This window comes from Trichoderma harzianum, assembly GCF_003025095.1.
Source record: "Trichoderma harzianum CBS 226.95 unplaced genomic scaffold M431scaffold_28, whole genome shotgun sequence".
In the NCBI taxonomy this organism is placed as follows: Eukaryota; Fungi; Ascomycota; class Sordariomycetes; order Hypocreales; family Hypocreaceae; genus Trichoderma; species Trichoderma harzianum.
In genome coordinates, this window is record NW_020209276.1 from 52,916 (window position 1) to 69,319 (window position 16,404).

The 16,404-nt window shown below is 49.9% G+C and overlaps 7 protein-coding genes across 7 annotated transcripts; 4 read left to right on the top strand and 3 right to left on the bottom strand.

Moving 5' to 3' along the window:
- Positions 1–113: 113 nt before the first annotated feature.
- Positions 114–2,613, top strand: M431DRAFT_513869 (hypothetical protein). The gene has a single exon (XM_024920115.1). It carries the CDS (start codon positions 571–573, stop codon positions 2,551–2,553), a length of 1,983 nt encoding a protein of 660 aa, XP_024767799.1. The 5' UTR covers positions 114–570; the 3' UTR covers positions 2,554–2,613.
- A 1,673-nt stretch (positions 2,614–4,286) lies between these two features.
- Positions 4,287–4,876, bottom strand: M431DRAFT_332101 (hypothetical protein). The gene has a single exon (XM_024914366.1). The coding sequence runs from the start codon at positions 4,742–4,744 to the stop codon at positions 4,430–4,432; it is 315 nt and encodes a 104-aa protein (XP_024767800.1). The 5' UTR covers positions 4,745–4,876; the 3' UTR covers positions 4,287–4,429.
- Positions 4,877–5,139: 263 nt separating this feature from the next.
- Positions 5,140–6,174, bottom strand: M431DRAFT_100650 (hypothetical protein; the record flags this gene model as incomplete). Its single annotated transcript, XM_024911239.1, has 1 exon — positions 5,140–6,174. The coding sequence occupies one exon, from the start codon at positions 6,172–6,174 to the stop codon at positions 5,140–5,142; it is 1,035 nt and encodes a 344-aa protein (XP_024767801.1).
- Positions 6,175–6,987: 813 nt separating this feature from the next.
- Positions 6,988–10,641, top strand: M431DRAFT_11117 (hypothetical protein; the record flags this gene model as incomplete). Its single annotated transcript, XM_024911790.1, has 9 exons — positions 6,988–7,030; positions 7,093–7,099; positions 7,150–7,707; positions 7,792–8,115; positions 8,181–8,317; positions 8,369–8,453; positions 8,508–8,640; positions 8,695–9,681; positions 9,745–10,641. 9 exons carry the CDS (start codon positions 6,988–6,990, stop codon positions 10,639–10,641), a joined length of 3,171 nt encoding a protein of 1,056 aa, XP_024767802.1.
- A 1,358-nt stretch (positions 10,642–11,999) lies between these two features.
- On the top strand, positions 12,000–14,858 carry M431DRAFT_525615 (hypothetical protein). The gene is made up of 4 exons (XM_024920629.1): positions 12,000–13,053; positions 13,127–13,650; positions 13,727–14,430; positions 14,506–14,858. Exons 1-4 carry the CDS (start codon positions 12,033–12,035, stop codon positions 14,672–14,674), a joined length of 2,418 nt encoding a protein of 805 aa, XP_024767803.1. The 5' UTR covers positions 12,000–12,032; the 3' UTR covers positions 14,675–14,858.
- A 186-nt stretch (positions 14,859–15,044) lies between these two features.
- On the top strand, positions 15,045–15,257 carry M431DRAFT_547238 (hypothetical protein; the record flags this gene model as incomplete). The annotated part of the gene is made up of 1 exon (XM_024921245.1): positions 15,045–15,257. A coding segment is annotated over one exon (213 nt), but the record flags the coding sequence as incomplete, so codon positions are not given.
- A 109-nt stretch (positions 15,258–15,366) lies between these two features.
- On the bottom strand, positions 15,367–16,345 carry M431DRAFT_156077 (hypothetical protein). The gene is made up of 2 exons (XM_024912946.1): positions 15,868–16,345; positions 15,367–15,840 (listed from the first exon to the last, which is right to left on the bottom strand). Exons 1-2 carry the CDS (start codon positions 16,264–16,266, stop codon positions 15,412–15,414), a joined length of 828 nt encoding a protein of 275 aa, XP_024767805.1. The 5' UTR covers positions 16,267–16,345; the 3' UTR covers positions 15,367–15,411.
- Positions 16,346–16,404: the final 59 nt, after the last annotated feature.

Consider the following 16,404-nt stretch of genomic DNA (forward strand, 5'->3'; position numbering starts at 1 on the left):
TATGCCAAATACCTGGCGGCGGTACGGAGAATGCAAGCGTCAATTACCCGTGTATACGAACTTGTACCAGTGACCTCAGCCCCAGGTAGTGGCGGTGCGTGTGTAATCCGCGGGCCCTGCGACACTTGAGACCACTTGAGACAATTTTGCCAGCGAATGGATTACCAAACCTGCGCAGCGCTACCTGCCGCGCATGTACCTGCTCCCTTAGCCGCGGCTCCCCGGATGTGTCTGTCGGCAGATTCTCGCAGGGCCTGGCTGACTCTACGAGCATGTAGGTACGTACTCGTACTAGCAGCTGCGCTCGCAAGGCCGAAGATGCCCTTTTTTTCGCCGGTGGGGCTCGCATCGCATCGATTGTCCACGCCCCTCCCCCCTCGCTTCTACACACCCTCCCTCCATCAGCATGTCACCCCTCCCTCCACCTCCGAGTGTCTGCGTCGACTCTTGACGAAACCGGTCGACCCGGTGGAGGGCCCTTGGACGATATAAAGAGAAAGCATTTCGCCACATCGCCGTCAGATCGAACTTGCAAATACGCCCCCATACAATCTCCAACTCAACTCAACCATGCTATCTGTGGACCACAACTACAACTCATCACAACAATATCAGCGCTTTCAACAACAACAACAGCAACAGCACCAGTATAACAACATCACCAACAACAACCTGAATAACCATCATCAGACAGAGCTGGACGACTTCACCTTTGGCAACTCGACCGACTTTGACTTCTCGACCTCGACCTTCCCCTCAACCGAGCTCTCTGCGTCCAATCTCGAGTATCTCAACGCCGCAATCGCCTCTGCGTTTTCGTCTGACTCGATGCGGCCCGAATCCTGGGACGCCGCCGCTCGCTTCTCAACTCCCAAGTTTGGTCGACTTCCCCATCAACGAGAATCCTCTCTGTCTTCTCTGGGATCTACAGGGCCGGCGTCGCCCTTCAACTCGCACATCGCGAACCCCCACATCGCCGTCACTGACGCCAATGGTGACGGCTTCATGGACATGCACTCGCACGACATGACCATGAGCTCAGGCCCTTACTACCAGCTGGCCGCCAAGACGATGCCTCCCTACTCAAACTTCCACCACCTCGACAACGCCTCTGTCAGCGAGATGGCATATCCAGTCTCCATCCCGACCAACAGCCACCACAATCTGCGACAGGATCGCAACCTCCTCCCCGCCCCCGAGTTTGCAAATGGCTTGACCCGATCACATCCTGCATCCGTGGCAAGCTCAATAGCAGGCGACTCGCCGGCTACTCCAGTCACAGGAGAGGTTGATCTCTCTGACAGAAGAAGGCAAGGTAGGCGCCGACCTCTCAACACCAACAACCAGCCGATTGACGACCAAGACTCATCATATTGGTACGCAGGTCATGGCAACGGAACTGTCCCCAAACTCGACCGCACGATGACAGACGTCTACGGCGATGAGTTGTACAACCCCAACTTCACCATCACCTCATCGCCACAGCAGAGCCAAGTGACTGCTGCGCCCAGCGACGTCTTCAACCAGCGCATCAGTGCCGCGAATAGCCAGCACCTCAGCACAATCAGGCATTCGCCTACGTCAAGCATTTCTCGAGACATTTCTCCCTTCCGCCATGGGTCTCCACTTGCTCCTTCGCCACTTCACGACTGGGCTTCCTCCCATGGTGCCGTGGCCATGAATTCACAGCCGCGCATGCCGGGCCAGGACCGCAATGGCCAGCACGATGCCCACTTCTTCCAGCAGCAGATGACCAAGACGACACAGCCCGGAACGCCCCAGACCATTTCTCCCAAGGATGCCGTCCTTGAGTTTAACGAGTCTGGAGAGGATTCCAACATGCCCCTGTTCTCGCACACGCCAATCAACTTTGGCATGGACCACATGGGCAGGATACTGCCCGAGGGAAGCGTCAATGGCCACTCATCAGCGGCACCCAACTACGGCCAGGGGGATCACGCAGGTCACATGCACAACATGCCTCAGGTACCTCAGCGATACCCATTTATCGCCTATCCGCCACACAGCCAAGACGCATCAGCATCCCAATTGAGCTCTGCAGAGTCTAATTCCACTGGGTCTGCGGCTTACAACACTCCCGCTCCCCAGAGCCGCCCTGCCGGCGCCAATGCTGATGGAGGCACTTATACCTGCACATATCACGGCTGCACACTACGGTTTGAGACGCCCAACTTGCTACAGAAGCACAAGCGTGAAGGCCACAGACAGTCGCACGGACTTGCCGGTGCTACTCGGCCACACCACGATCACATGGGTATGACCTCGAGCCTGCTCAACAGCCAGGCCGGACCCCATCGCTGTGACCGCATCAACCCAAGCACTGGCAAGCCCTGCAATACCATCTTCTCGCGGCCCTACGACTTGACCCGGCACGAGGATACCATTCACAATGCCAAGAAGCAAAAGGTGCACTGCAACCTGTGTACCGAGGAGAAGACATTCAGTCGCGCTGATGCGCTTACGAGACACTACCGAGTTTGTCACCCTGATGTTGAGCTCCCCGGCAAGCACCGACGACGCGGTGGAGCTTAATCTGAACGGGGAGCGAGACATGCAACGGGAAGTTTGTTTCATTGCAGCCAACCCAAAAAACCGATTACAGTGGCATTTTTGGCTGTATGACGTTTTGCATGGGCGCGAAAGGGGGGAAACAGCATCAGCCAACGTCAATCAACGTCAACGACAGCGATGGCGCACAGTTGGAGGGCACGCAAATCGAAGATGGACGATCCTGGCGCTCTCCAAGCTTTCTCTGCGGGGAAAGGTGCGCTTCGTTGGAGACTTCAGGCTGGACGGCAGAGCCAATGAGAAGGCTCCAGTATCTTCTTTGGCGTTCTTCTCCCTAGCTGTCCGGTCCCAGCGGTCGCCGAGTGGGTCTCAGGGTCCTGCTGCAGCTGCAGGGTCTTGGTTGGTGAGCAAGCGGCGCTGACGTCACGCTACCTCATACCACCTCCACCGCTGACATCACCCACGTCTGCTCGTGCCCTGATTTCATCTCGGTCTCGATGGCCCTGCTTGCTGCAATGGCTGGGGAATGACCGCAATGACGACAGCTCTGGCTGATGTTGTGCGTTGAATGATGCTACGAAGCAGATGGAAGCTCCTCGCGATCATCCTCGCAGAGCTCATCGCGCCAATCCGCTTCCGGCTTCAAACTTGGTATTCAACCAAGTCTATTCTCACACCCTCCCTGGCGATTGACCGTTTCTGCTTCAACGATGCTACGCGATCATGATGTACTGTACACCACAATTGCTTCTATTTTCTGCGCTTGCTTTTGTGCCAGCTTTTTTTTCTTTCTGATTTGATTCCCTTTGTTCACTTTTGTCTTTGATGATCGCGGTTGTGCATCCTTGGCTTTCATCATCATTGTACTACTTCCGGTTTCTTACTTCATTTTTTTGTTGCACATTGGGAAAGCGGGGCCGCATATGGAAAGGCGGCAAAGGATATTCGGATTTCATTATTGTTTTAGACCACTCAGCAACTCTGCTTTGCAAGCATAATCGATTCGATTCACTTCTTTTTCCTTTGTTGGGGAAAGTGTATTATCACAAGATCAACGGTTCGCCAGACTGGATTCTCATTACGGACCAATGCATTCGAATGTTTTACAAAAACAAGAAATGGGATTGACATTCATGAGGGCGAAGGCGCATATGCAGGGCTAAACATTGAGTGGGTTACTCTTTGAAGGGAAGCAGATGTTTTTTTCTCTTTTTTCACTTTAATCTTTATTTCCTTTGTTGCTTTTTTTCCCTTTTCTTACATGTGGACCACTTTGGTTGGAATATAGACAAAAAGAAATCATGTATACTAGTCTTACCATTTCATCATGGCAATAAATTGAAAGCCCCATGAAGTAATTTTACCTTCTTCCATCTACAATGAACTGTGAAATACCCCGGATTTGATGCACGTGCCATTTTATGCAGGATCAGTAGTTTTTCCAACATTCTCATCGTACGAGTATTTCTTAGTGCAGGGTATACGAGAGTACCTGGGACGGCGGAACACGTTTTGTTCTCCACTGGCTCTTTTAGTACGTAGCCCTACCCGTTACGGCGGCGCACGAACTGGTCACGTGCCCCTCTTTGTAAAGGTCGTTAGTCAGGTCTTTTGAGGCGTGGCTTTGGCATGTGACTTGCGGTGGTGGTGGTGGTGGATTGAAAGGACATGGAGGCCTACGAGTATACGAGTACGAGATGACTCTTTCGGGGGGTGTTTGTTTAGTGGTGAGGTTTGGATTGAAAGAGTCATGTAGGTAATTTAAATTAATTTGCGTTTTCTTTTTAAGTGAATGAATCATTGGGTGTGGTTTGTAGTTTGCGGTTTGGTTGGAGGGTTCTTTTGTCTTGACTAGCGGGGTTTGCGTGGATGGTGAGTCAGGTACGGACCCCGAAGGCGGTTAATGTCTGAAAGGGCTGGGGAAGGGATTGGTTGAGGTGAAATGATTTGTGTAATGGGGATATGACAAAGGGAAGGCAGATGTTGTGCTGATGAGTCGGATTACGTGGATATGATTTGGGTGCTTTGTTGAGTTTGTATGTGGCTGGATTTTTGAAGTGAATGAGGGTATCTTGGCGGGTTTGGGATGCGGTTGGAGGTTATGCCGGGTTTGGCAGCCAAGGCTCAGATGATGTTGCCTTGTATGTTTGTGGAAGATGGAATAGAGGTATATGCTTGAAGCGTAGATGTAATTGACTGAAATAAATCTTGCCATGGAACGCACCCAGTTGTCAACAAGCTGTGTTGGTTGCTGCGTGTACTACTAGACAGTACGCATGGTAGTGGACTTGTAGTACCTTGAGTATCTGCTTTTTGCTAGTATCGCTATTCTCTTCGAATGTCTGCCACTGTAGCCATGTTTATTTGGGATTTGGTAAAATTTACTACTTTTGATCGTGAAATCCGGTTGCTGGACAGCGAACTTGAGTGCTGAATACATGTAGCCACTTCATAACACTTTGAACTAATGTAGTTGGAGTAAAGGGGATGGCGCACTACATATCCAATCACTTTCATAATTCATCTACTATTTTAATACTTTGCAACTCAGATTTGAATCTTTTTCGTACGTATTGTGATTGAGATTGTTGGTTCCCAATAGTCATCATCCTATTCACAGCCATACAGTGCAATCATCCAATACCGTATCTGGCGCAAACATTCCACCGGCACCAGCAAAAGCTCTACAACAACCGCTCGCCTGCACAGCTGCGCACACTGCTCCCGAGTCACCAGCCTCCCTTCTCTCACGCCAACTTCCTTCAGAATTTTGGCAACAGAGTCCTCCAGTCCCCGTGCGCGTTGGGAGATGGCTCTACCTTTCTCGGTTGCGGCCTTGAATTCGGGCGTGCCCATCTGCACCGCCTGCGAGATGAGAGCTTGCTCAATCGTCGAATAGGCACTCACGCGAATCACAGTGGAGTGCTCCGTGCTCGATGAACTTGTTGACGTCTCCTCGTGGTAGTCGCCGAGCCATGTTTCCACGTCGATATTCACCCTCTTTGTTTCCGACTCGCTGCGGGAACTCGCATCCGTGCTGAAGAGGACCGATGTGTCGCCTCCAATACGATAGCCGCCGACGTAGAAGTCGCCGTATATGGCGCTGAACGCATCAATGCCCTGACCATACAACACGTCAAAGGCATCTGGTGAGAGCTCTGGAGGACGCATAAAAGCCACCGTGCCGGCGCGGTAACTCGTGGTGACTGAGGCTTTGTTTGAGTCCCGGTTCTCCATGACATCTTGATCATAGTGGACGGAGACGCTGGCTTCGAGACAAGGCATCTCAATACCGACACCCGCGCCAACGCTGAGATGGTCCGTTGATGCGGACGAGCTCATCACCTCGGAGGACCTGAAGCTGCAGTTGCCATCATTTGCCGTAAACTCTATCGGCGCAGAGATGAGAGAATCCGTGTCCCACGCCGACTGCATGGAGAATGGGTTCTCGCCGTTGGCCGTGGCCGCTGAGCGGAAGAACATGCCTAGGGGAAGGACGCGGGCCTGCCATGGGAGCCGGATCGGGGACCGCGTGAGGGACTGCTGGACCACGCGGGGGATGAGCGGGTCGAACTCATCGGGGTCGAGGGTATCAGCTGTCAGAGGGGCCGGTTTGCTAGCTTTGGCGATTCCAGAGACTGGCATGGCTGCTCATGCATGGTGTTGGTTGAGAGGCAGGAGGGACTGACGAGGTCTTCAAACGTTGAGCGGCCCGGAGTTCAGAAAGTACTGTACGTCTTCTTCTGAAACTAATCTGATTGGAAATGTATGTTGGAGCTTTCACGGCTCCAGTATCTCACAGACTACAGCCGCCCCCCACAGTCTATCCTTAGCCGCCGCTTTTGCGTTCTAGACTGGGAGGGACAAGGATGTGAAGCCAGCTGAGAGCTCTTGGCTGCCCGCAGAGGAGGCAAATATCATGGCGTCGCAGCTTTTTACAAAGGACTACAACAACAACATCAATTTTAAGCCGAGCCCACCTTTCTTCGGGACTGCCCTTAAGCGTCGGAATTACCCGAGTGTGCTGGTGTTGTGCCGGCGGCTGAGGTTACCTGTCACTTTTTGAAGCCATTCTCGGAAAGAAAAAAGCTGACTTGTGGGGAAGAGGGATTCAGCTCTCGCAGATGCGCCAACATCATTTGCTGATATTCAGCGATCAGCACTCGTATTATATCCTACCTGCATCGGGCTCACATCCTGCAGGTGGCCTTTGAAAATGGCACTATCAAAATTTGGCCCGCTGCCTGGCATGATATCCCTGTCAAATATTGGCAATAGTCGCAAGCTCCATCAACGCTGTTAAAGTACGGGAACGGTAAAATGGACAGCCATGGAGGGTCTTACCAGAGGTTTAGTTGAAAAACATTGGGCTCAATCTCTTGTCGGATTTCATCTGGTTTTAGATTTGAGAATCTGCTTCGTTTGTTTTTGGTCGTGTGTGTTTGGCGTTGTGCAATCATGTCTCTGAGTCTTGCGCCTTACAACAATGGCATGCGCCTTGGTAAGTTGTTCGCACATCACCCATGATTTCCCCTACGTAGACCACTGACAGACATGATGTAGGCCAAGGGTAGGCTCTGCAATTGGACTTAAAAAAGATGACGAATCTGACAGCAGCAGCTTCAATTCGTACACACAGCAAATTTGTATTGACGACGCTGTTGTAATTGATCCCGACCGCATCGATAACGCGGTTACCAACGATGGCTTTACCATGCGAGAGCTTCGGTACGGTATTGGTGCACGAGCTAATGCCGCCCGCGCCGCCGTTGAAGATCAGTCTGAAGACGACGATGAGGACGAGGACGGGATTCAACCTCAGCGTCAACTACCCGGAGTGGCTCCAACACCGGCTGTTTTGACAGGAACTGATGCCTCGGGTGGGACACCAGCCATGATAGGACCTGCGCCTCCAACAGCTCTTGACAGTATGGCAATTCAGCTAAATCAAGATGTCAAGACGATAGCCAAGCTTGTCGAGGACATTGCCAGGCTTGAGTCCGCCATCGAGGAAGCGGTTAGCCCCGGCAGTGACGATACAAAACGAGATGCTCTGCTTCTCGAAAAGAAGCGGATGCGTCTTGCTCGCCTCAAAACGAATGGAACTAGCCTAAAGAGTAAGAATCCTCGTGGTGCTGCACGAGAGCTGTCTACGCGTGGCCCGAGCCAAATCGTCACGTATAGTTCACGCTTTGTGAATAAAATTAGGTATTTGATCACTTCGTTTATCTGTCTTGTGTTGATATAACTAATACTTCCTAGTGAAATAACTGACGATATGAACATCTCTGGATCTCTTTCGATTAAGTATGGTAGCATTGGTGGCTCCGGCAAAGGCTCTTTTATTGATACAGACAAATTTAAGGAGAGTGATCTCAACTTTTTCATCTCCGTCAAGGTCATCAACCAAAGCATCAACATCAAGGATGCCCTTGTTTTCCAGGGCCTTCCCTCGGTGAACAAGGATAACTTTCGCTCCGTCTTTGGAGACTGCTTCATATCGGGGTTTCTAGAAGGCGGTGAATTTAACGCGCTTGTAAGCATGAAAGTCTTGAATAAGGACAAGCGCACGGCTGTCAAAGCCCAGTAAATACCCCCCTTCTTGTTAACACTTTGCTGTAACGGCGCATGATTAACTGACATTGGAACAGAGCAGAAATCGCTTTGAGCGCTGGAGCTGCGGACATCAAAGCTCAGGCCAGTGTTGACATGAGCAAGTCCAACTTTTCGTCCCAGACGGAGACGACCGTTCAGGTCGGCTGGTCGGGTGGCGGCCACATCAAGCCGGGTAACACAAACCACCTTTGCCTTTTCTGCTCGGTATTCTGATTAGATACAGTGGATCAACTTTGGACGATCCAAACTTTGATGGAGACCGCTGCCAAGTTCCCCGACCTCGTCGCGAACTCCCCCCAGCGTACTTAGTGAGTCACCTCAGTAACGTTTACCAAACTACCGAAGGTTGTCTAATTCTTCAGTGCTATCCTCACCAAGTACGAGTCTCTTCGGAGTTACATGGCCCTGAAGCCCCCGGAGCTTAAGCCGATGTATTACGAAAATGCAGCCATCTACACCAACTCTCTGCTGGACGCTTACATGGACTACAAGAACGTACGTCTTTCGTTTTCCACAAGAAGTTTATTTACGGCTAGCTGATTCAAGTAGATATACCGTACCCTCGGAACTCAACTTTTTGACATCCAAGCCGGCACGAAGAAATTTGGAGAATGGGGTCAAGATGTGATTAAATTTGCTGATTCCTCTACCCTTATCGAGACCACCGACGAGACCCCTTTCCCTGCGACCATTAAGGGGCTTGACCTGGCCCGCCGTGCTTGCCGGTTCCAGATGGTCAAGATTGTCAAGGAAATCGATGCAATCGAGGAACGTCCGGACTATGCCGCCGATGAAAAGCGTCCAGAGGCCATACAGAGCACCATCATCTTTCGCGAGCGACTTCCCACTGTCAAAGAAAAGGAAAAAGTACCATATCGTGAGATTTTCGGAACTAATGCCCCTTACCCTTCTTTGCTTGAGCGTGTCGACGGCGACGGTACGACTGACGACGAAGATGCCAAGGCAAAGAGCTACGCAGTAGACCAACCTGACGTCGGCGTGTTCCAAAAGCTGGCACCTATGGTTGGTTCTGCCCAAGGCACTCTCTTCTGCAACTTGGATTTCGTCAAACCTGATTTCAGCCTACGCACCATTTCCGTCGACGTCAACGACGGCGTGGTTACGGGCATCAGTGCCCGATATACCAACGGCCTTTTAGCTGCCGTGGGGACGGCCGGAGGTAATTACAGGGCTTCACTTACGGTGCACCATGAAGACGGCGAGAAGATTATTGCCTGCTCAATTGAGACGGGCCGCGTCCGGGGTCTAGACAATGCTCCGCTCCGCGTAACCGCTGTTCGGCTTTACACCAACCGTGGGCCGGATCTCTTGGGCAATTCGGAAGACTGGAAGCCTGCCGTGAACGGAGAGGGCATCCGTGATGGTATTCAATTCGAGAATCTCTCCATGAAGCACTTTGACCCTCTGCTCGTCAATGCTCAGATCAAAGGGTTCTGGGGTTACGGCACCACAACGCCTCAAATCAATTCCAAGAGCGGCATCTTCCGTCTGGCCCCGATCTGGGGTAACAAAGTGGTTTGTTTTTTTACGCCGCATCGTCTCCGTGGATTTTTTTTTTTACTGACATTGACGCTTTAGAGTACCGCTGCCGCTGTGGGCAACCCCATGGAGGATACAATCGACCCGTCTACAGTCACAACCGATGCAGAGGCTCGCTACTTCAGTGGTTACAGGCATCTAGCCTGGCGAGGGACCGTAGCTGGTCGGTGTGGCACATTCCAGCACAATTTCTCCAAGCCGTTACCCATTGTCCCCACGGTCATCTACGGCTTCCTCGCCATTGATGTTACCAACGTCAACGGCCCTCGTGTTGCCCTTAGTCTCCCGTCTGTCTCAGAAACGGGATATACCTTGTCGGCCAAGTCCTTCTTGCACGGCACGCTAAATCTCGAGGCCAGCGCCATGGTCCTGCCAAACGGCAAGATTCCCTTCCAGCATGGTTATGTTGACGCAAGTGACAACCCTGGCGGCCGTGCGGCGAATCAGAATGCAACGATCTCAGTCACGTTTAGCAAGCGTTTCAAAGAACAGCCAAAGGTTATTGTCTGGTTCACAGAGATTTCGCAGCCACACACTCGCAAGTACCTCTGGACATATACCAGCAATGTCACGGCTGTAGGGATGACTGTCCATATTGACACTTGGGACAACAGTGAGTTTGAAGTGGCGCGTGTCGGGTGGTTGGCATGGCCGGCCGAGTGTGACGGCAAGTCAGTCAGGGCTGGGAATGAACGGTTCATCAAGGACCAGGCGGCGACCGAGCAGACTTGGTACAACGGCAGCTTTAGCAAAGAGCCAAAAGTGTTTATCGGTATCAACTACATTGACTTTCCGGGAGATCCAACTGTCCCGGGTTCTCTGCCGGTATTTGGAAAGCTCGAGTGGGCGACTAAGGACAAGGTGCGTTGGCATGGAGGAACGTGGGGTGATACGATCATGACCGAGATGCGCTTTGCCTGGCTTGCGGTAGAGTAAGATGCATGTTTTTTTGCTTTCTTGCTATATTCAAATGTGCAGTATGTCAAGCTTAGTACATGTAGTCTAATGGCCCTGACGACAAGCACTGTACATCCCACAGGCATCTAAATTGTGACTTTGGTATACTTTTCTATGTGTGTTTGGCAATTTGATGATCAGTACCAAGCTAACAAATTAGATGCCTGCGGGGTGTATTGTCTACAATGTGCATTGTATTTTGTGTATATCCACGTTACAACCCCAATGTGCCAACTATACAATTCCACCCTCTCGAGAGATGAGCGTAAAATATCTGTATATGAATCAGTAGCCACCGGGAAGACAAATTGTAGCTACGCTATAATCCTTCCGAGGGGAGTGGCGTGCTGAATGAAGGCGTTTGCCATCCCAGCCCAGAAACTATTACATGCCTGTCCTGTCCTGTCCGGGCCGACGCGAGAGCGCCACACCTACTTCCATGCGTGGGAGCGGGAAGTGGACGGAGCTGTAAATGCTAGTTCCAAGCGCTATTGACAATAGCTTACTCTTGGCCTGTAAACATCCTTGCACGAAGATGTGGACCACTGAAAGCATCCGATGTTCAGCTGTATAGTCGACACAGGAATGCCTCTTACGACTACATGTAGTTCAGCCTCACATGTGTATCGTTTTTTTTATTTTATTTTATTTTATTTTTTAAACACTATGGTACCGAGTTTTACATGAACGAGGATGCCCAGACCTGTTGTTTGTTGAATTGAAATATTGTCTTCTGCAACGTTTGCCAACTGCTGAAGCCATAGTCTCATCAACATGAAGGCCCCAACGGACGACAACACGAACGGCCGTATATACAATACGAGAAGTCGCAAAAATGGAAACGCGGCGGAAAAGCCTAAATTTGATGAGTTTGAGAATGTGAACGGCGGGAAGAAGAAAAAGGCCACTAGGAACAAGAAGACGGACAGTGCAGAACAGACAACGGCGAGGGCAAATAAGAAGAAGACCACGAGTACCATAGCCGGCAACATAACCCCGGATGAAGCGCTGCACAACACATATGCACATGATAGCAATAACCAGCATATTGGCAACCCCATACAGCTGGACAACATTTACGTGGATACAGGTACCAATGACCAAGTTATTGGCAACATCAGCCTAAATCTGTCAGTGGACAACAGTCAACCTGAGAGTGGCCCCTCGTAACAGACAGAGCTAACTAGAGAACTTGGGTTAACAGTTTGGCCAATCCTTCCCCTTGGAAAGTGGTTAATTATCAGATCCCCGTGCCGATCGGCGACTGTTCCGCACACTTCCTTGTTGATAAGTTGACGGGAACTGTGCAAAGGGCGTTTCTTATGGATGGCGGCACCAACGCGGGCATTTATGCCGCCTGGGCCCAAATCATGAAGGCCCTTCGTTTCATCGACCTCGAATTGGGCAGTGGCTGGACGTTTGACTCCTGGGTGGTTACTCACTGGGATGCGGACCACTTTCGCGGCGTTAAGGATCTGCTTGTCAATAATGAGATCCAGTTCACGCGTTGTTACCGTAATGGAGCCAACGTCACCAAGGGCGGCCCTGGAAACTTTGCGTCTCTTTATTTCAACCCTAAGCCTGTGCTATTATGCGGAGCATGGGACACCAAAGCCATGTTCAAGGGAGGAGGCGACTTCTTGCGTCTTTTTGTGAAGGAGGATAAATGTCAGCTCTGGGAAGGCTTGAAAGAAGCCAAACAGAGGAGTCCCGAGGGACAAACGCTGCTCAGGTGTATATGGGGCCAAGCCCTCATAGGCCTTGACCTTTTCACTCGCAGTTTCTACTTCGACCACGAAACGGGACTACCGAGCTACAAAGAGACTCGAGGAATCAGCATGCGGCTAGAATCTGACGGAAATGACCCGGTTTCCAAAAACACGCCGCGTTTCTGTGTGGTGGGCGCAAATGGATACGGGATTGGAATGCCAATCGCTTGCAAATCGAAACCAACACGCAACGAGACGTCTATTCTTGCTCTCCTGTACTGGACGGGCCAGGACTTCTGTTCGTACTACACGGGCGGAGATGGCCACCCGAAGGTAGTCAAAGAGCCTGTACAGGAGTGGTTCAAGAAGCGTTGGCCTGGGGGTGACGTGGAAATGGTCAAGTTGGATCACCATGGATCAACAGGGGAGAATCTTGGAAAAATTCCCCATGCAGAAGGCGAGGACAAAAAAATTGAAGAAGAGGAAACCCCGTCGGAGTCAGATACTGACTCGGAGGCCGAGATGGAGGAGGAAAACTCAAAGAAAACGGACGATCTGGAGATAGAGGTGACTAACGATCAAGAAAAGGCGATGAAAGATGCCAAAGAGATTGGCATAGTCATCGATTATATGAAGCCTAGCAAGGTACTCGTTACGCCAGGAACCCGCCACGGTCACCCCAGTAAGCCCCCTTTCTCCGCCGATTAACGGAAGTGCTTATGATGAAGCTAACGATGAGGTCTTTCTTTCGGCAGCTTGGGATGTTCTGATTATTCTAAGAAGCTATTTTGAAGAGCTGTCTAAAAACATCAGCAGCCAAGGCCTAAACAATAAACAGGCTGAAAGAGGACAAGGATTATTCTCGACTCGCTCAGTGTACTGGCTCAGCAAAGGCGAAGTTTCTTACAAGGACATTAACTTTAAGCATGTACTTGGAGCCGTTATGCAAAATCGGCTGGAAAGTGCTGAAGAAGACTCTAAGATGCTGGAAGAAAAGGATAAGAAAGATTCGAACGATGCTAACAAAGGGGATCAAGACATTGAAGAAGAAGATGAGGAAGTCAATGAAGGAATGTTGCGTATGGCCGACGCTAAGGAAAGAATCAAGGCCCAGGATAACTGGGCGAATTGGAGAAAAGTATACTTCAAATACTTACTCGACCATGCTGCAGACGACGGGGCCAACTACTATAAGAAAAATGGCGACGTTAATAAGGACGCCGTTAACTTGGCTATAGCCAAGAAGATTAAAAAATATGATAAGGAGAGGAGAGAAGAGGTGTGTCTTGGCCCTAGAAGTATGAGTGACTCAATTACTAGGGGTCATATATCGCTAACGCATTGACATATAACAGATATACAATGACGAGCCGCTCGAAGAAGGAAGTGAGGAAGCCATCTTGTACGAACTGGTGGGAGCATTCTGGGAGTTGATCGAGGCTACTGATGATGCACAGCTGGAGGGAGTGGAAGATTTCGAGGAAATGTGCTGGCAGCCTCTTGTGGCAACTGAAACTGAAGACCCGCACTTTCTCATCCGATTTGAGTTTGGCGAAGAGAGAAAAGATACTGCTTTAAAGGTGTTTGATGCGAGCGGCCAGTATGAATATGAGGAGGGCAGCACACAAAGCCAGAAGAAGGAAATTAAACAAAGCAACAGCAAGAGACCTCAACGAAGCATTAATAAGGGAAGCATACACGAGGAAAGTAAAGAACAGGAAAGTATACATGACGAAAACATTCAAGAGGAAATCATACAACGCCACAGCAAAACTGCGACGGGGTTGATCATCAAGGACGAAAAGGACGAACGCAACCCCTGGACCAAGCACGCATATGGCGATTGTGATATCGCATCCATGTTGTCCGCCATTTCGCTCAATACCGTGGCCGATTTCAGAATGGCTGCTCGCATTAGGAAGTCAACTAAGAAAGAATTTACAAAAGGAGATTCGAAAAATATGATTTACAAATATTACGCCAAGCGACCGAATGCTAAGGCCGGAATCGAGGAAATGATCGAGTGGAATGAGCAAAAAAGACACGGGAATACCAGCAGGTAAGCGGACATCTCAATTTGGCGTCGCAGATGAAGTCATGGCAGTGAGCAAAAGTCTAACAAATATGGGCCCAGGAGAATAAAGGAGGAAATTGAGAAAGAGAAAGGGAAAAAGAAAGAGACTGAGGGTTTTAAGAAGATAATTACCAAGAGAGAAGTCAAAAAGGAGCAAAAGGGCTCTCGTGGCAAAGATCACAAAGTCACATCAAGGAAAGGAAAGAAAGACAAGAAAGGACAGCATTGAGTCAGGAAATAGGCGATTGATGAGGTAGTTGCTCAGTCTTGAGCTGGAAAGTGTGTTTCTTCTTCTTACTATTGATTCAATGAAGTAAGCATGTGGAAGGAAGCCAATGTGAGAATATTCTTCTAAGTTACTAGTAACCACGAATGTTTTACTAGGTATTCGCAGATGAATTGAACCGATTCAGGCATGTATGGGCATGTAAATGTATCATCTTACAAGCAGCCAAAGGCTTTCAAGTAGCGTTATTACATGCACGAATTCAGCCGCCCAAAAACCCCACCACACCACAGCATATACGCACTTAAACTTGGGCAAACACACATCCGCACACACACACATAAAAAAAAAAAAAAGAGAAAAGAAGAAGTAAAAAGAAAACCAAAAAACATACAACAGCCGGTGTTCGCTGATGGTCACCCACTCAACTACTAATCTGCCGGTTAGAGGCTTATCTATGGGGGAGCAGACGGGACCCCGAGTTCTCCTCTACCTATGGTCGTATGTGCTTATTATTCTTTCTCGCAAGGTTATATGTGATGTTGAGGCACTCTACTTCTGTGACGTAAATACCCTAACAATCTAGAATTCGCAAAGAAACTCAGTCTCTGGCTAAAGTTATAGAACATATAGAGAGATTTGGAACACCAACGGCTAGTGGTATTCGCAGTGGAGATTGTAATGATTGTATTAGTGGGAATGTCTACATGTATAAGTGATGGTGAGTGCCTAGCTCAAGGCTATTGCGCAGCTTTTGTAAACATTCCCTGTTTCTCCCCCCGCCTGATGTATTCTATCAATACGTCGTTATTGACACCCTGCGACTCTTGCAATGTCTTTGAGTAGTATATTGCTTTCTTCGTATCTAGTCGAATCTCTCCAAGAGCTAAGTCTTGGAAATCGTTGGTGAGGAAATCGATTAGGGAGTCGAATACACCTAGACTTAATACCTTACGGAGCCATTCCTGGTAGGGCATCTTCCTGTCAGGAGAGAGGCCTAGCGCATCTACCAGTGTGTTCATGATGCTATCTGCATTTTGCTGCACGGGGTTCTCGACATGTAGCACCAAAGGTACCTTATCGTGCTGGAATAGAATGTCGATCAAAGAGCGACTGGCTCGATCGACTGGCAACCAAGATATTTCGTACGATATGTCAGTAAACAGCACCTGGAATCAAGGACATGATTGGCTTACTCCTTCAAGTTGAGGCATGGCTTCAATGAGATTACTCGCCTTCAATAATGCCGGAATATACTCCGACGACTTCCATATTCCCGGCGATGCCTCCGGCCCACAAAGTTGGCCAATTCGTACAATAATAGGCTCAATTTCGTCTGGGAAGTGGCGACCAACATGGCCGAGCAAACGTTCACATACCCATTTAGCCTCTGCATAGCCCATGGGTACCACTGTCTCCGGACTCTGCATTTCTTCCTCTGGCACGGTGATTGATGAAGACGAAGCAGAGAACTCTTTGCCATAGTTCCTGACAACCGCTATGGAAGAGGCAAACGAAAGTCTTGCCGGTGGCTGCCTTCTGGCTCCTTTAGAGGTGTGGGCTGCTCTCGCGAGATTGATCAGGGCCTCGACCATTTTGATCCTCTTCACCGGCAACGACCTGATCTGACCAACCCCGTCATCATCGTACCTGGAGAATTCTGCTGTACTAGAGCCATAACAGATCGCACGAACTGCACTAGGGAGTACGTCTTGCAGTGGCCCGTCGCTGAT

Bases quoted from the DNA above. Each gene is read 5' to 3' on its own strand.
- M431DRAFT_513869 (XM_024920115.1), top strand. From the start codon at position 571: ATGCTATCTGTGGACCACAACTACAACTCATCACAACAATATCAGCGC.
- M431DRAFT_332101 (XM_024914366.1), bottom strand. From the start codon at position 4,744: ATGGCAAGATTTATTTCAGTCAATTACATCTACGCTTCAAGCATATAC.
- M431DRAFT_525615 (XM_024920629.1), top strand. From the start codon at position 12,033: ATGAAGGCCCTTCGTTTCATCGACCTCGAATTGGGCAGTGGCTGGACG. The intron at 13,651-13,726 runs GTGTGTCTTGGC...GACATATAACAG, and splicing joins ATAAGGAGAGGAGAGAAGAG to ATATACAATGACGAGCCGCT. The intron at 14,431-14,505 runs GTAAGCGGACAT...ATATGGGCCCAG, and splicing joins AGACACGGGAATACCAGCAG to GAGAATAAAGGAGGAAATTG.
- M431DRAFT_156077 (XM_024912946.1), bottom strand. From the start codon at position 16,266: ATGGTCGAGGCCCTGATCAATCTCGCGAGAGCAGCCCACACCTCTAAA. The intron at 15,841-15,867 runs GTAAGCCAATCA...CCTTGATTCCAG, and splicing joins CCATGCCTCAACTTGAAGGA to GTGCTGTTTACTGACATATC.